A 17,841-nucleotide genomic window follows, 5' to 3' on the forward strand; every position below is an offset into this window, starting at 1 on the left:
ACCACTCTGCAGGCAACGTCACACATGACCGGCTTAGATACACCGCTCAGCAGGCAACGTCACACATGACCAGCTTAGATACACCGCTCAGCAGGCATCGTCACACATGACCGGCTTAGATACACCGCTCAGCAGGCAACGTCACACATGACCGGCTTAGATACACCGCTCAGCAGGCATCATCACACATGACCCGCTTAGATACACCGCTCAGCAGGCAACATCACACATGACCGGCTTAGATACACCGCTCAGCAGGCAACATCACACATGACCGGCTTAGATACACCGCTCAGCAGGCATCGTCACACATGACCGGCTTAGATACACCGCTCAGCAGGCAACGTCACACATGACCGGCTTAGATACACCGCTCAGCAGACATCGTCACACATGACCGGCTTAGATACACCACTCTGCAGGCAACGTCACACGTGAGCAGCTTAGATACACCACTCTGCAGGCAATGTCACACATGACCGGCTTAGATACACCGCTCAGCAGGCAACGTCACACATGACCAGCTTAGATACACCGCTCAGCAGGCATCGTCACACATGACCGGCTTAGATACACCGCTGAGCAGGCAACGTCACACATGACCGGCTTAAATACACCGCTCAGCAGGCATCGTCACACATGACAGGCTTAGATACACCGCTCAGCAGGCAACGTCACACATGACCATCTTAAATACACCGCTCAGCAGGCATCGTCACACATGACCGACTTAGATACACCGCTCAGCAGGCATCGTCACACATGACAGGCTTAGATACACCGCTCAGCAGGCATCGTCACACATGACCGGCTTAGATACACCGCTCAGCAGGCATCGTCACACATGACCGGCTTAGATACACCGCTCAGCAGGCATCGTCACACATGACAGGCTTAGATACACCGCTCAGCAGGCATCGTCACACATGACCGGCTTAGATACACCGCTCAGCAGGCAACGTCACACATGACCGGCTTAGATACACCGCTCAGCAGGCATCGTCACACATGACAGGCTTAGATACACCGCTCAGCAGGCATCGTCACACATGACCGGCTTAGATACACCGCTCAGCAGGCAACGTCACACATGACCGGCTTAGATACACCGCTCAGCAGGCATCGTCACACATGACAGGCTTAGATACACCGCTCAGCAGGCAACGTCACACATGACCGGCTTAGGTACACCGCTCAGCAGGCATCGTCACACATGACCGGCTTAGATACACCGCTCAGCAGACATCGTCACATATGACCCGCTTAGATACACCATTCAGCAGGCATCGTCACACATGACCGGCTTAGATACACTGCTCAGCAGGCATCGTCACACATGACCGGCTTAGATACACCGCTCAGCAGGCATCGTCACACATGACCGGTTTAGATACACCACTCAGCGGGCAACGTCACACATGACCGGCTTAGATACACCGCTCAGCAGGCATCGTCACACATGACCGGCTTAGATACACCGCTCAGCAGGCATCGTCACACATGACCGGCTTAGATACACCGCTCAGCAGGCATCGTCACACATGACCGGCTTAGATACACCGCTCAGCAGGCATTATCACACATGACCGGCTTAGATACACCGCTCAGCAGGCATCGTCACACATGACCGGCTTAGATACACCGCTCAGCAGGCATCGTCACACATGACCGACTTAGATACACTGCTCAGCAGGCAACGTCACACATGACCGGCTTAGATACACCGTTCAGCAGGCATTATCACACATGACCGGCTTAGATACACCATTCAGCAGGCATTATCACACATGACCGGCTTAGATACACCGCTCAGCAGGCATCGTCACACATGACCGGCTTAGATACACCGCTCAGCAGGCAACGTCACACATGATCGGCTTAGATACACCGCTCAGCAGGCAACATCACACATGACCGGCTTAGATACACCGCTCAGCAGGCATCGTCACACATGACCGGCTTAGATACACCGCTCAGCAGGCATCGTCACACATGACCGGCTTAGATACACCGCTAAGCAGGCATCGTCACACATGACCGGTTTAGATACACCACTCAGCAGGCAACGTCACACATGACCGGCTTAGATACACCGCTCAGCAGGCATTATCACACATGACCGGCTTAGATACACCATTCAGCAGGCATTATCACACATGACCGGCTTAGATACACCGCTCAGCAGGCATCGTCACACATGACCGGCTTAGATACACCGCTCAGCAGGCATCGTCACACATGACCGGCTTAGATACACCGCTCAGCAGGCATCGTCACACAGGACCGGCTTAGATACACCGCTCAGCAGGCATCGTCACACATGACCGGCTTAGATACACCGCTCAGCAGGCATCGTCACACATGACCGGCTTAGATACACCGCTCAGCAGGCATTGTCACACATGACCGGCTTAGATACACCGTTCAGCAGGCATTATCACACATGACCGGCTTAGATACACCGCTCAGCAGGCATCGTCACACATGACCGGCTTAGATACACCGTTCAGCAGGCATTATCACACATGACCGGCTTAGATACACCATTCATCAGGCATTATCACACATGACCGGCTTAGATACACCGGTTAGCAGGCATTATCACACATTACCGGATTAGATACACCGCTCAGCAGGCATCGTCACACATGACCGACTTAGATACACCGCTCAGCAGGCATTATCACACATGACTGGCTTAGATACACTGCTCAGCAGGCATTATCACACATGACCGGCTTAGATACACCGCTCAGCAGGCATCGTCACACATGACCGATTTAGATACACCGCTCAGCAGGCATCGTCACACATGACCGACTTCTCCGGCTCTCTGGTAATAAGTCGCTGACCGCTCGGTTGCCTGTACTCGGCCTTTATCACAGTTATTGTTTGTTTCGGCCTGTTCTAGCTTCTGCTAATAAATGATAGAATTTCATCTGCCTGCAGCCACCACCAGGGGGCGCTCACTAATTGTATCTGTAGACACTGTGAGCATCCCTAGTGGCAGCTATAGGTATCTGCTATGACAGCTGGGCCCCCAGCGGGTGTGTAGATGAGCAGCTGACTTGGATCCATCCTCAGACGATACGACAAAGACGGAATATGAAAATGCAGCAAGCAGAGGGCGGCGCTGTCAGCTGACACGTTCTGCGGGTTACAGTCGTGAGAATCCAGCAGCACACGGATTATGGGCCCCATAAATCAGGAGGTGATCACTGGACTTCGATCCCCATATAAGGAGCTCTGCAGTCAGTGCGCTGCGTCTACAGAACACTCCTTGTACACAGGTAAGTCACACTGTATTCTGTCTACAGGGGGGTCCGAACCACAGAGACCTGTATGATGCAGTCAGCGCCACGTCCCCCCCTCCTACTATCTGCCTCGTCCTCCAACATTGTGCAAAAACAAACCAGTTATTGAGACTCTGTCTCTTTAAGGGGCTTGATGGAGATTTAGGTTTGAATCCCGGTGTCCTGTATGAAATGTATCTGTGTATAGTGCTGAGGCTGCCATACTGCTCCTGCGGAGGCGTCCCCGGCCCTCCCGGACCCTGGATGATAAAGGCTATAGAGATAACACCCCCCATGTACTGCTGTATAACCTTCCCATCCATACTTATCAGTCTGCAATCTAGGGGACCGCTAATATCAAGCACCGTCGCTCACCACTTCAGGGGTCTGCACTGGCCACTGAATGACGTTTCTACTATCCTATTATACTCCTATAATCTGTCATGCTATTACCTGAGAGCTATGCAGGCGGAGCGGAACACCACCGCCATCTCTCGGCGAACAATACAGCTGTTCTGCATAAGCAAACAGCTGTATTGTTCTCCACCATAATAGATCGCGTCCCGCTGTGAACTACCAGTGGGATGCAAGCTGAAAGAATCTTATCAGCGCTGCCGACTGTGATAACAGCCTGCACCGCTGATATGAGTTTAGCGGGTGATGTCCCTGCATTTAGATGCAACGGTTATCACTCGAAAGACGCTTTGAGCAAATTCTGAGCAAGAATCGTTGTCTCTAAATGGGCCTCGATGCACCAGGGTGGGGGAGGGGATATTTCCAGGATTAGATGTTGGTCTCCGTCACTTTCAGGCAAGAGTCACTATGACCATTTCTTACACCTTGGAAGTGGCCAACGCCAGATTTGGTGGCTTCTCCAAACTTCTCTTCCGCTGGAAAGGAAGCATCTACAAGCTGCTGTACAAGGAGCTGCTGGTCTTCACCATATGTTACACCCTGCTGAGCGTCATATACAGGTGAGAAATCTGGGGTGGCTATATATAGCTTTATGCAGAGAGCTCCCCCTAGTGGTAGCTATATATATCTGTATGTAGTGAGCTCCCACTAGTGGTGGATGTATATATCTGTATGTAGTGAGCTCCCCCTAGTGTTGACTGTATATATCTGTATATAATGAGCTCCCACTAGTGGTGGCTGTATATATCTGTATGTAGTGAGCTCCCCCTAGTGGTGGCTGTATATATCTGTATGTAGTGAGCTCCTCCTAGTGGTGGCAGTATTTAGGGAGCTCCCCCTAGTGGTGGCTGTACATTTATCTGTATGTAGTGAGCTCCCCCTAACGGTGGCTGTATATATCTGTATACAGGGAGCTCCCCTAGTGGTGGTTGTATATATCTGTATGTAGTGAGCTCTCCCTAGTGGTGGCTGTATATATCTGTATGCAGTGAGCTCCCCCTAGTGGTTGCTGTATATATCTGTATGCAGTGAGCTCCCCCTAGTGGTGGCTGTATATATCTGTATGCAGTGAGCTCCCCCTAGTGGTGGCTGTATATATCTGTATGCAGTGAGCTCCCCCTAGTGGTGGCTGTATATATCTGTATGCAGTGAGCTCTCCCTAGTGGTGGCTGTATATATCTGTATGCAGTGAGCTCTCCCTAGTGGTGGCTGTATATATCTGTATGCAGTGAGCTCCACCTAGTGGTGGCTGTATATATCTGTATGCAGTGAGCTCCTCCTAGTGGTGGCTGTATATACCTGTATGTAGTGAGCTCCCCCTAGTGGTGGCTGTATATACCTGTATGTAGTGAGCTCCCCCTAGTGGTGGCTGTATATATCTGTATGTAGTGAGCTCCCCCTAGTGGCATATATATAAAATCTGTATACAGTAAGCTTCCTTTTAACCCTTTGCTCTTTCCTCTCTTGGGGGCAGGTTGGTCCTGACAAAGGGTCAGAGGCATCTGTTTGAGAAGGTCGCCCTGTACTGCGATCAATACACCAACTTCATCCCGGTGACTTTCGTTCTGGGGTTCTACGTCACCCTCGTCATCAACCGTTGGTGGGCTCAGTACACCAGTATCCCCCTGCCGGACCAGCTCATGTGTGTGGTGTCCAGCAATGTCCATGGAGGGGATGAGAGGGGTCGTCTGCTGAGACGCACGCTGATCCGATATGCCAACCTCTCGTCAGTGCTGATCCTGCGCTCCGTCAGCATCCGCGTTCTCAAGAGATTCCCAACGATGGAGCATATAGTGGAAGCAGGTGGAGTCGTCGGGGGTCTGCGGGGATGGGGGGAGATGGGGGGCTCACAGGTGGGTATAATGGGCTCACAGGTCAAAGAATGGAACTGTAGTAACGATGAGCCGTGAGTGGAGGGGCTTTAGGTTGTAAATGCCGTCCTGATATACGGGGGGTGCAGGGATATTTGGGCCATGCTGAGGGCGACCCCTTCCTCTTCTTCCAGGCTTCATGACTCACGAGGAGCTGAAGAAATATGAGAGTTTATCATCGGACTTCAACAAGTATTGGATCCCCTGCGTGTGGTTCACCAATCTGGCGGCTCAGGCGCGGAGGGATGGCAGAGTGCGGGACGACATTGCCCTGAAGCTCCTCCTGGATGTGAGTTCCGATACTGTGCAGGGGTTGGCACCGTAGGGGGCGCTCGGCTGATTGTGCTGCAGTTGGCATTGTCAGGGGCTTGCTGGCTGGTGCGGGTGGCACCTCGTAGGTGTGGCTAATAGCTGACAGATGGGTAAGTCTGGGGGCCCTTATGTAGACACCATTCCCATCTGTGCCTGTTTTGGTGTGCAGTTGCCCCCCGGCAGCAGAGCACGCCGGGTCGATGAACATCGCTTTGCCCCACGAGTATCACAAATGATGCAGAGTATTTGGGGCCTTTACAGGTCCTGCAGTGGGGGCATCTGCATGGCGCGGCCCCCCTGCTTCATTATATCAGTGCCATTATAATGCGGGGGGCATTCCCTCTTCTGTCCCCTCAGGAGCTGAATAAATATCGCGCCAAGTGCAGCCTCCTCTTCCACTACGACTGGATCAGCGTCCCGCTCGTCTACACGCAGGTCAGTCTTAATGTTTCCATCATGAGCAGAGATGTGGTAGTTGATTAGACCGCGGCGAACGTAACAATGAAGGAGGGGCTCCAGTCACATCCAAAGCTGCATTCATTGTCTTATACTCCAATTACACCCAAAGCTGCATTCATGAATCTGCTGCTTCATCCAGTGTGATAACCGCAGTCTTCCTCGCAGGTGGTCACCATTGCCGTTTACTCGTTCTTCGCCTCGTGCCTTATTGGGCGTCAGTTCCTGGCAGGGGCGCCACTGGACTTGTACGTCCCCATCTTCACGCTGCTGCAGTTCTTCTTCTATTTCGGCTGGCTTAAGGTGAGTTCTGTGACCGCTCCTCTTCATTGTACTGCCATGTTGGCGACCACATGACCTGGGTAGATGATGGACGGCTCCGCAGGGGAGTGGCCATAGACAGTCATGATGTCACATGACAAGATAGCACTGAGTGGTCTGGAACCTGATGAAGATGCAGCCGGCTGCCATGCTGACCCGCACGCGCCACTGTGTCTCTTCCAGGTGGCCGAGCAGATCATTAACCCCTTCGGAGAAGACGATGATGATTTTGAAACCAACAGACTGATAGACAGAAACCTGCAGGTGAGATAGAGTGGGGGAGGGGCGCAGTGCGATTGTTACGGCTGAGCCCTAAAGCTCCGCCCCGGCGCTCACCCCACTCTCTTTCCTTAGGTCTCCCTCCTGTCTGTGGATGACATGTACCAGAACCTGCCGCCCATGGGAAAAGACAAATACTGGGACGAGCAGAGTGCGCTGCCGCCATACACCATCGCCACCGCCGCCGAGACCCTGAAACCCTCCTTTATGGGCTCTACTTTTGACATGCGGTGAGAAAAAGAAGCAGCCGCGTATCACTCACTGCATGATGTGGGATACATGCTGCATTTCATCCATTACCATCTCTGCTTTCTACCAGTGAATTGAAATAGTTTTGCTAATATTCTTGTAAGAGACTGCCCCCCTCCCCCCAACCTCCTCATTCAGAGGCTGCGCATTCATTTTAGACCGTTCTCTGTGAGGCGAACACATCCGCAGCACAAATCCTGTCTGCTGCAGATAGTTTGTTACAATGTATCACTCTGGAGTCAACATAGGATTGTCTACACTGGATGCAACTGCAACAAAACCTCAACTGTGAAAAGTTTTAGCTCTCATCGCAGGACTTCCCCCCTCCTCCTCCAGCGCAGGACTACCCCCCTCCTACTCCTCCAGAGCAGGACTCCCTCCTCCTCCTCCTCCTCCTCCTCCTCCTCCTCCTCCAGAGCAGGACTTCCCACTCCCTCCTCCTCCTCCAGAGCAGGACTTCCCCCCCTCCTCCTCCTCCAGAGCAGGACTTCCCACTCCCTCCTCCTCCTCCAGAGCAGGACTTCCCCCTCCTACTCCTCCTCCTCCTCCTCCTCCTCCAGAGCAGGACTTCCCCCTCCGACTCCTCCTCCTCCAGAGCAGGACTTCCCCCTCCCTCCTCCTCCTCCTCCAGAGCAGGACTTCCCCCTCCCTCCTCCTCCTCCTCCTCCAGAGCAGGACTTCCCCCTCCTCCTCCTCCTCCTCCAGAGCAGGACTTTCCCCTCCTCCTCCTCCTCCTCCTCCTCCTCCAGAGCAGGACTTCCCTCCTCCTCCTCCTCCTCCTCCTCCAGAGCAGGACTTCCCTCCTCCTCCTCCTCCTCCTCCTCCAGAGCAGGACTTCCCTCCTCCTCCTCCTCCTCCAGAGCAAGACTTCCCTCCTCCTCCTCCTCCTCCAGAGCAGGACTTCCCTCCTCCTCCTCCTCCTCCTCCTCCTCCTCCAGAGCAGGACTTCCCTCCTCCTCCTCCTCCTCCTCCTCCAGAGCAGGACTACCATCCTCCTCCTCCTCCAGAGCAGGACTTCCCCCTCCTCCTCCTCCTCCAGAGCAGGACTTCCATCCTCCTCCTCCTCCTCCAGAGCAGGACTTCCATCCTCCTCCTCCTCCTCCTCCAGAGCGGGACTTCCATCCTCCTCCTCCTCCTCCTCCTCCAGAGCAGGACTTCCCTCCTCCTCCTCCTCCTCCTCCAGAGCAGGACTTCCCTCCTCCTCCTCCTCCTCCTCCTCATCCTCCTCCAGAGCAGGACTTCCCTCCTCCTCCTCCTCCTCCTCCTCCAGAGCAGGACTTCCCCCCCCTCCTCCTCCTCCTCCAGAGCAGGACTTCCCCCCCCTCCTCCTCCTCCAGAGCAGGACTTCCCACTCCCTCCTCCTCCAGAGCAGGACTTCCCCCTCCTACTCCTCCTCCTCCTCCTCCAGAGCAGGACTTCCCCCTCCTACTCCTCCTCCTCCAGAGCAGGACTTCCCCTCCCTCCTCCTCCTCCTCCTCCTCCTCCTCCAGAGCAGGACTTCCCCTCCCTCCTCCTCCTCCTCCAGAGCAGGACTTCCCCCCTCCTCCTCCTCGACTCCTCCTCCTCCAGAGCAGACTTTCCCCTCCTCCTCCTCCTCCTCACAGGACTTCCCTCCTCCTCCTCCTCCTCCAGAGCAGGACTTCCCTCCTCCTCCTCCTCCTCCAGAGCAGGACTTCCCTCCTCCTCCTCCTTCTCCTCCAGAGCAGGACTTCCCCCTCCTCCTCCTCCTCCAGAGCAGGACTTCCATCCTCCTCCTCCTCCTCCAGAGCAGGACTTCCATCCTCCTCCTCCTCCTCCTCCAGAGCGGGACTTCCATCCTCCTCCTCCTCCTCCTCCTCCAGAGCAGGACTTCCCTCCTCCTCCTCCTCCTCCTCAGAGCAGGACTTCCCTCCTCCTCCTCCTCCTCCTCCTCATCCTCCTCCAGAGCAGGACTTCCCTCCTCCTCCTCCTCCTCCTCCTCCTCCTCCAGAGCAGGACTTCCCCCCCCCTCCTCCTCCTCCTCCAGAGCAGGACTTCCCCCCCCTCCTCCTCCTCCAGAGCAGGACTTCCCACTCCCTCCTCCTCCAGAGCAGGACTTCCCCCTCCTACTCCTCCTCCTCCTCCTCCAGAGCAGGACTTCCCCCTCCTACTCCTCCTCCTCCAGAGCAGGACTTCCCCCTCCCTCCTCCTCCTCCTCCTCCTCCTCCTCCAGAGCAGGACTTCCCCCTCCCTCCTCCTCCTCCTCCAGAGCAGGACTTCCCCCTCCTCCTCCTCCTCCTCCAGAGCAGGACTTTCCCCTCCTCCTCCTCCTCCTCCAGAGCAGGACTTCCCTCCTCCTCCTCCTCCTCCAGAGCAGGACTTCCCTCCTCCTCCTCCTCCTCCAGAGCAGGACTTCCCTCCTCCTCCTCCTTCTCCTCCAGAGCAGGACTTCCCTCCTCCTCCTCCTCCTCCTCCAGAGCAGGACTTCCCTCCTCCCTCCTCCTTCTCCTCCAGAGCAGGACTTCCCTCCTCCTCCTCCTCCTCCTCCAGAGCAGGACTTCCCCCTCCTCCTCCTCCTCCAGAGCAGGACTTCCATCCTCCTCCTCCTCCTCCAGAGCAGGACTTCCATCCTCCTCCTCCTCCTCCTCCAGAGCAGGACTTCCATCCTCCTCCTCCTCCTCCTCCAGAGCGGGACTTCCATCCTCCTCCTCCTCCTCCTCCTCCAGAGCAGGACTTCCCTCCTCCTCCTCCTCCTCCTCCTCCAGAGCAGGACTTCCCTCCTCCTCCTCCTCCTCCTCCTCATCCTCCTCCAGAGCAGGACTTCCCTCCTCCTCCTCCTCCTCCTCCTCCAGAGCAGGACTTCCCCCCCCCTCCTCCTCCTCCTCCAGAGCAGGACTTCCCCCCCCTCCTCCTCCTCCAGAGCAGGACTTCCCACTCCCTCCTCCTCCAGAGCAGGACTTCCCCCTCCTACTCCTCCTCCTCCTCTCCAGAGCAGGACTTCCCCCTCCTACTCCTCCTCCTCCAGAGCAGGACTTCCCCTCCCTCCTCCTCCTCCTCCTCCTCCTCCTCCAGAGCAGGACTTCCCCCTCCCTCCTCCTCCTCCTCCAGAGCAGGACTTCCCCCTCCTCCTCCTCCTCCTCCTCCAGAGCAGGACTTTCCCTCCTCCTCCTCCTCCTCCAGAGCAGGACTTCCCTCCTCCTCCTCCTCCTCCAGAGCAGGACTTCCCTCCTCCTCCTCCTCCTCCAGAGCAGGACTTCCCTCCTCCTCCTCCTTCTCCTCCAGAGCAGGACTTCCCTCCTCCTCCTCCTCCTCCTCCAGAGCAGGACTTCCCTCCTCCTCCTCCTTCTCCTCCAGAGCAGGACTTCCCTCCTCCTCCTCCTCCTCCTCCAGAGCAGGACTTCCCTCCTCCTCCTCCTCCTCCTCCAGAGCAGGACTTCCCTCCTCCTCCTCCTCCTCCTCCAGAGCAGGACTTCCCTCCTCCTCCTCCTCCTCCTCCAGAGCAGGACTTCCCTCCTCCTCCTCCTCCTCCTCCTCCTCCTCCTCCTCCTCCAGAGCAGGACTTCCCTCCTCCTCCTCCTCCTCCTCCTCCTCCTCCAGAGCAGGACTACCATCCTCCTCCTCCTCCTCCTCCTCCAGAGCAGGACTACCATCCTCCTCCTCCTCCTCCAGAGCAGGACTTCCCCCCTCCTCCTCCTCCTCCAGAGCAGGACTTCCATCCTCCTCCTCCTCCTCCAGAGCAGGACTTCCATCCTCCTCCTCCTCCTCCTCCAGAGCAGGACTTCCCTCCTCCTCCTCCTCCTCCTCCTCCTCCAGAGCAGGACTTCCCTCCTCCTCCTCCTCCTCCTCCAGAGCAGGACTTCCCTCCTCCTCCTCCTCCTCCTCCTCCTCCTCCTCCTCCTCCAGAGCAGGACTACCATCCTCCTCCTCCTCCTCCAGAGCAGGACTTCCCCCTCCTCCTCCAGAGCAGGACTTCCATCCTCCTCCTCCTCCTCCAGAGCCGGACTTCCATCCTCCTCCTCCTCCTCCTCCAGAGCAGGACTTCCATCCTCCTCCTCCTCCTCCTCCTCCAGAGCAGGACTTCCATCCTCCTCCTCCTCCTCCTCCAGAGCAGGACTTCCCTCCTTCTCCTCCTCCTCCTCCAGAGCAGGACTTCCCTCCTCCTCCTCCTCCTCCTCCTCCTCCAGAGCAGGACTTCCCTCCTCCTCCTCCTCCTCCTCCAGAGCAGGACTTCCCCCCCTCCTCCTCCTCCAGAGCAGGACTTCCCACTCCCTCCTCCTCCGGAGCAGGACTTCCCCCTCCTACTTCTCCTCCTCCTCCTCCTCCAGAGCAGGACTTCCCCTCCTACTCCTCCTCCTCCAGAGCAGGACTTCCCCCTCCCTCCTCCTCCTCCTCCTCCAGAGCAGGACTTCCCCTCCCTCCTCCTCCTCCTCCAGAGCAGGACTTCCCCCTCCTCCTCCTCCTCCAGAGCAGGACTTTCCCCTCCTCCTCCTCCTCCTCCAGAGCAGGACTTCCCTCCTCCTCTTCCTTCTCCTCCAGAGCAGGACTTCCCTCCTCCTCCTCCTCCTCCTCCAGAGCAGGACTTCCCTCCTCCTCCTCCTCCTCCTCCTCCAGAGCAGGACTTCCCTCCTCCTCCTCCTCCTCCTCCAGAGCAGGACTTCCCTCCTCCTCCTCCTCCTCCTCCAGAGCAGGACTTCCCTCCTCCTCCTCCTCCTCCTCCTCCAGAGCAGGACTTCCCTCCTCCTCCTCCTCCTCCTCCTCCAGAGCAGGACTTCCCTCCTCCTCCTCCTCCTCCTCCTCCTCCTCCTCCTCCTCCAGAGCAGGACTTCCATCCTCCTCCTCCTCCTCCTCCTCCTCCTCCAGAGCAGGACTTCCCTCCTCCTCCTCCTCCTCCTCCTCCTCCTCCAGAGCAGGACTTCCCTCCTCCTCCTTCTCCTCCTCCTCCTCCAGAGCAGGACTTCCCTCCTCCTCCTCCTCCTCCTCCTCCAGAGCAGGACTTCCCTCCTCCTCCTCCTCCTCCTCCTCCTCCAGAGCAGGACTACCATCCTCCTCCTCCAGAGCAGGACTTCCCCCTCCTCCTCCTCCTCCTCCTCCTCCAGAGCAGGACTTCCATCCTCCTCCTCCTCCTTCTCCAGAGCAGGACTTCCATCCTCCTCCTCCTCCTCCTCCAGAGCAGGACTTCCATCCTCCTCCTCCTCCTCCTCCAGAGCAGGACTTCCCTCCTCCTCCTCCTCCTCCTCCTCCTCCAGAGCAGGACTTCCCTCCTCCCCCTCCTCCTCTTCCTCCAGAGCAGGACTTCCCCCTCCTCCTCCTCCTCCAGAGCAGGACTTCCATCCTCCTCCTCCTCCTCCAGAGCAGGACTTCCATCCTCCTCCTCCTCCTCCTCCTCCTCCTCCAGAGCAGGACTTCCATCCTCCTCCTCCTCCAGAGCAGGACTTCCCTCCTCCTCCTCCTCCTCCTCCTCCAGAGCAGGACTTCCCTCCTCCTCCTCCTCCTCCTCCAGAACAGGACTTCCCTCCTCCTCCTCCTCCTCCTCCTCCAGAGCAGGACTTCCCTCCTCCTCCTCCTCCAGAGCAGGACTTCCCTCCTCCTCCTCCTCCTCCAGAGCAGGACTTCTCTCCTCCTCCTCCTCCTCCAGAGCAGGACTTCCCTCCTCCTCCTCCACCTCCTCCTCCAGAGCAGGACTTCCCTCCTCCTCCTCCTCCTCCTCCAGAGCAGGACTTCCCTCCTCCTCCTCCAGAGCAGGACTTCCCTCCTCCTCCTCCAGAGCAGGACTTCCCTCCTCCTCCTCCAGAGCAGGACTTCCCTCCTCTTCCTCCTCCTCCAGAGCAGGACTTCCCTCCTTTCCTCCTCCTCCAGAGCAGGACTTCCCCCTCCTCCTCCTCCTCCTCCTCCAGAGCAGGACTTCCCCCTCCTCCCCCTCCTCCTCTTCCTCCAGAGCAGGACTTCCCCCTCCTCCTCCTCCTCCAAAGCAGGACTTCCCCCTCCTCCCCCTCCTCCTCTTCCTCCAGAGCAGGACTTCCTCCTCCTCCTCCTCCTCCTCCTCCTCCAGAGCAGGACTTCCCCCCCTCCTCCTCCTCCCCCTCCACCTCCAGAGCAGGACTTCCCCCTCCTCCCCCTCCTCCTCCTCCTCCTCCAGAGCAAGACTTCCCCCTCCTCCTCCTCCTCCAGAGCAGGACTTCCCCCTCCTCCTCCTCCTCCAGAGCAGGACTTCCCCCTCCTCCTCCTCCAGAGCAGGACTTCCCCCTCCTCCTCCTCCAGAGCAGGACTTCCCCCTCCTCCTCCAGAGCAGGACTTCCCCCTCCAGAGCAGGACTTCCCTCTTCTCCTCCTCCTCCTCCAGAGCAGGACTTCCCCCTCCTCCCCCTCCTCCTCCTCCTCCTCCTCCTCCTCCAGAGCAGGACTTCCCCCTCCTCCTCTTCCTCCTCCTCCTCCAGAACAGGACTTCCCCCTCCTCCTCCTCCTCCTCCAGAACAGGACTTCCCCCTCCTCCTCCTCCAGAACAGGACTTCCCCCTCCTCCTCCAGAACAGGACTTCCCCCTCCTCCTCTAGAACAGGACTTCCCCCTCCTCCTCCAGAACAGGACTCCCCCCTCCTCCAGAACAGGACTCCCCCCCCTCCTCCTCCAGAACAGGACTCCCCCCCCTCCTCCTCCAGAACAGGACTCCCCCCCCTCCTCCTCCAGAACAGGACTCCCCCCCCTCCTCCTCCAGAACAGGACTCCCCCCTCCTCCTCCAGAACAGGACTCCCCCCCTCCTCCTCCAGAACAGGACTCCCCCCCCCCCGTCCTCCTCCAGAACAGGACTCCCCCCCTCCTCCTCCAGAACAGGACTCCCCCCCTCCTCCTCCAGAACAGGACTCCCCCCCCCCCGTCCTCCTCCAGAACAGGACTCCCCCCCCCCCGTCCTCCTCCTCCTCCAGAACAGGACTTCCCTCTCCTCCTCCAGAGCAGGACTTCCCCCTCCTCCTCCAGAATAGGACCCCCCCCCCTCCTCCTCCTCCAGAACAGGACTCCCCCCCCTTCCTCCTCCAGAACAGGACTACCCCCCCTCCTCCTCCAGAACAGGACTCCCCCCCCCCCCGTCCTCCTCCTCCTCCAGAACAGGACTTCCCTCTCCTCCTCCAGAGCAGGACTTCCCCCTCCTCCTGCTCCTCCTCCTCCTTCAGAGCAGGACTTCTCTCTCCCCCTCCTCCTCCTCCAGATCAGGACTTCCCCCCTCCTCCTCCTCCAGAACAGGACTTCCCCCTCCCTCCTCCTCCGAGAGCAGGACCTCCCCCCCCCTCCTCCTCCTCCTCCAGAGCAGGACTCCCCCCCCCTCCTCCTCCTCCAGAGCAGAACTCCCCCCCCCTCCTCCTCCTCCAGAGCAGGACTCCCCCCCCCTCCTCCTCCTCCAGAGCAGGACTCCCCCCCCCTCCTCCTCCTCCAGAGCAGGACTCCCCCCCTCCTCCTCCTCCAGAGCAGGACTCCCCCCCTCCTCCTCCTCCTCCAGAGCAGGACTCCCCCCCTCTTCCTCCTCCTCCAGAGCAGGACTACCCCCCCTCCTCCTCCTCCTCCAGAGCAGGACTCCCCCCCCTCCTCCTCCTCCTCCAGAGCAGGACTCCCCCCCCCTCCTCCTCCTCCAGAGCAGGACTCCCCCCCCCTCCTCCTCCTCCAGAGCAGGACTCCCCCCCCCTCCTCCTCCTCCAGAGCAGGACTCCTTCCCCCTCCTCCTCCTCCAGAGCAGGACTCCCCCCCCCCTCCTCCTCCTCCAGAGCAGGACTCCCCTCCCTCCTCCTCCTCCAGAGCAGGACTCCCCTCCCTCCTCCTCCTCCAGAGCAGGACTCCCCTCCCTCCTCCAGAGCAGGACTCCACCCCTCCCCTCCTCCAGAGCAGGACTCCCCCCCTCCTCTTCCTCCAGAGCAGGACTTCCCCCTTCTCTTCCTCCAGAGCAGGACTTCCCCCTCCTCTTCCTCCAGAGCAGGACTTCCCCCTCCTCCTCCTCCTCCTCCAGAGCAGGACTTCCCCCCTCCTCCTCCAGAGCAGGACTTCCCCCCCTCCTCCTCCAGAGCAGGACTTCCCCCTCCTCCTCCTCCAGAGCAGGACTCCCCCCCCTCCTCCTCCAGAGCAGGACTCCCCCCCCTCCTCCTCCAGAGCAGGACTCCCCCCCCTCCTCCAGAGCAGGACTCCTCCCCTCCTCCAGAGCAGGACTCCCCCCCCCTCCTCCTCCTCCTCCAGAGCAGGACTCCCCCCCCCTCCTCCTCCTCCTCCAGAGCAGGACTCCCCCCCCCTCCTCCTCCTCCTCCAGAGCAGGACTCCCCCCCTCCTCCTCCAGAGCAGGACTCCCCCCCTCCTCCTCCAGAGCAGGACCCCCCCCCCTCCTCCTCCAGAGCAGGACTCCCCCCCCTCCTCCTCCAGAGCAGGACTCCCCCCCTCCTCCTCCAGAGCAGGACTCCCCCCCTCCTCCTCCAGAGCAGGACTCCCCCCCTCCTCCTCCAGAGCAGGACCCCCCCTCCTCCTCCAGAGCAGGACTACCCCCCTCCTCCAGAGCAGGACTCCCCCCCTCCTCCAGAGCAGGACTCCCCCCCCTCCTCCAGAGCAGGACTCCCCCCCCCCTCCTCCTCCTCCTCCTCCAGAGCAGGACTCCCCCCCCCCCCCTCCTCCTCCTCCTGCAGAGCAGGGACTTCCCCCCCCCTCCTCCTCCTCCAGAGCAGGACTTCCTCCTCTTCGTCCTCCTCCTCCAGAGCAGGACGCCCCCCCCCTCCTCCTCCTGCAGAGCAGGACTTCCCCCCCCCCTCCTCCTCCTCTTCCAGAGCAGGGCTTCCCCCTCCTCCTCCTCCAGAGCAGGGCTTCCCCCTCCTCCTCCTCCTCCTCCTCCTCCAGAGCAGGTCTTCCCCCTCCTCCTCCTCCTCCTCCTCCTCCTCCAGAGCAGGACTCCCCCCCCTCCTCCTCCTCCTCCAGAGCAGGACTTCCCCCCCCCTCCTCCTCCTCCTCCAGAGCAGGACTTCCCCCCCCCCTCCTCCTCCAGAGCAGGACTCCCCCCCCCCTCCTCCTCCTCCAGAGTAGGACTTCCCCCCTCCTCCTCCTCCAGAGCAGGACTTCCCCCCCTCCTGCTCCTCCAGAGCAGGACTCACCTCCTCCAGAGCAGGACTCCCCCCCCTCCTCCTCCTCCAGAGCAGGACTCCCCCCCTCCTCCTCCTCCTCCAGAGCAGGACTTCCCTCCTCCTCCTCCTCCTCCTCCTCCTCCTCCTCCAGAGCAGGACTTCCCTCCTCCTCCTCCTCCAGAGCAGGACTTCCCCCCCTCCTCCTCCTCCAGAGCAGGACTTCCCACTCCCTCCTCCTCCGGAGCAGGACTTCCCCCTCCTACTCCTCCTCCTCCTCCTCCAGAGCAGGACTTCCCCCTCCTACTCCTCCTCCTCCAGAGCAGGACTTCCCCTCCCTCCTCCTCCTCCTCCTCCAGAGCAGGACTTCCCCCTCCCTCCTCCTCCTCCTCCTCCAGAGCAGGACTTCCCCTCCCTCCTCCTCCTCCTCCTCCAGAGCAGGACTTCCCCCTCCTCCTCCTCCTCCAGAGCAGGACTTTCCCCTCCTCCTCCTCCTCCTCCTCCAGAGCAGGACTTCCTCCTCCTCCTCCTCCTTCTCCTCCAGAGCAGGACTTCTCCTCCTCCTCCTCCTCCTCCTCCTCCTCCAGAGCAGGACTTCCCTCTTCCTCCTCCTCCTCCTCCAGAGCAGGACTTCCCTCCTCCTCCTCCTCCTCCTCCAGAGCAGGACTTCCCTCCTCCTCCTCCTCCTCCTCCAGAGCAGGACTTCCCTCCTCCTCCTCCTCCTCCTCCAGAGCAGGACTTCCCTCCTCCTCCTCCTCCTCCTCCTCCAGAGCAGGACTTACCATCCTCCTCCTCCTCCAGAGCAGGACTTCCCCCTCCTCCTCCTCCTCCAGAGCAGGACTTCCATCCTCCTCCTCCTCCTCCAGAGCAGGACTTCCCATCCTCCTCCTCCTCCTCCAGAGCAGGACTTCCATCCTCCTCGCTCCTCCTCCTCCTCCAGAGCAGACTTCCCTCCTCCTCCTCCTCCTCCTCCAGAGCAGGACTTCCCTCCTCCTCCTCCTCCTCCTCCTCCTCCAGAGCAGGACTTCCCTCCTCCTCCTCCTCCTCCTCCTCCAGAGCAGGACTTCCCTCCTCCTCCTCCTCCTCCTCCTCCAGAGCAGGACTTCCCTCCTCCTCCTCCTCCTCCTCCAGAGCAGGACTTCCCTCCTCCCCCTCCTCCTCTTCCTCCAGAGCAGGACTTCCCCCTCCTCCTCCTCCTCCAGAGCAGGACTTCCATCCTCCTCTCCTCCTCCTCCAGAGCAGGACTTCCATCCTCCTCCTCCTCCTCCAGAGCAGGACTTCCATCCTCCTCCTCCTCCAGAGCAGGACTTCCCTCCTCCTCCTCCTCCTCCTCCTCCAGAGCAGGACTTCCTCTCCTCCTCCCTCTCCAGAACAGGACTTCCCTCCTCCTCCTCCTCCTCCTCCTCCAGAGCGGACTTCCTCCTCCCTCCAGACAGGACTTCCCTCCTCCTCCCTCCTCCTCCTCCAGAGCAGGACTTCTCTCCTCCTCCTCCTCCTCCAGAGCAGGACTTCCCTCCTCCTCCTCCACCTCCTCCTCCAGAGCAGGACTTCCCTCCTCCTCCTCCTCCTCCTCCTCCTCCAGAGCAGGACTTCCTCCTCCTCCTCCAGAGCA

At 59.6% G+C, this 17,841-nt stretch overlaps 1 protein-coding gene across 1 annotated transcript in view; it reads left to right on the forward strand.

Moving 5' to 3' along the window:
* Nucleotides 1–4,115: 4,115 nt before the first annotated feature.
* Nucleotides 4,116–17,841, forward strand: part of BEST4 (bestrophin 4) — a 20,510-nt gene continuing 6,784 nt past the window's right edge. The window contains 7 exon segments of the mRNA XM_066594794.1: nt 4,116–4,267; nt 5,182–5,510; nt 5,713–5,867; nt 6,248–6,325; nt 6,515–6,649; nt 6,851–6,931; nt 7,022–7,176. Coding sequence (XP_066450891.1) covers nt 4,116–4,267; nt 5,182–5,510; nt 5,713–5,867; nt 6,248–6,325; nt 6,515–6,649; nt 6,851–6,931; nt 7,022–7,176 — 1,085 coding nt within the window.

This window comes from Eleutherodactylus coqui, chromosome 3 (genome assembly GCF_035609145.1).
Source record: "Eleutherodactylus coqui strain aEleCoq1 chromosome 3, aEleCoq1.hap1, whole genome shotgun sequence".
Taxonomy (NCBI): Eukaryota; Metazoa; Chordata; class Amphibia; order Anura; family Eleutherodactylidae; genus Eleutherodactylus; species Eleutherodactylus coqui.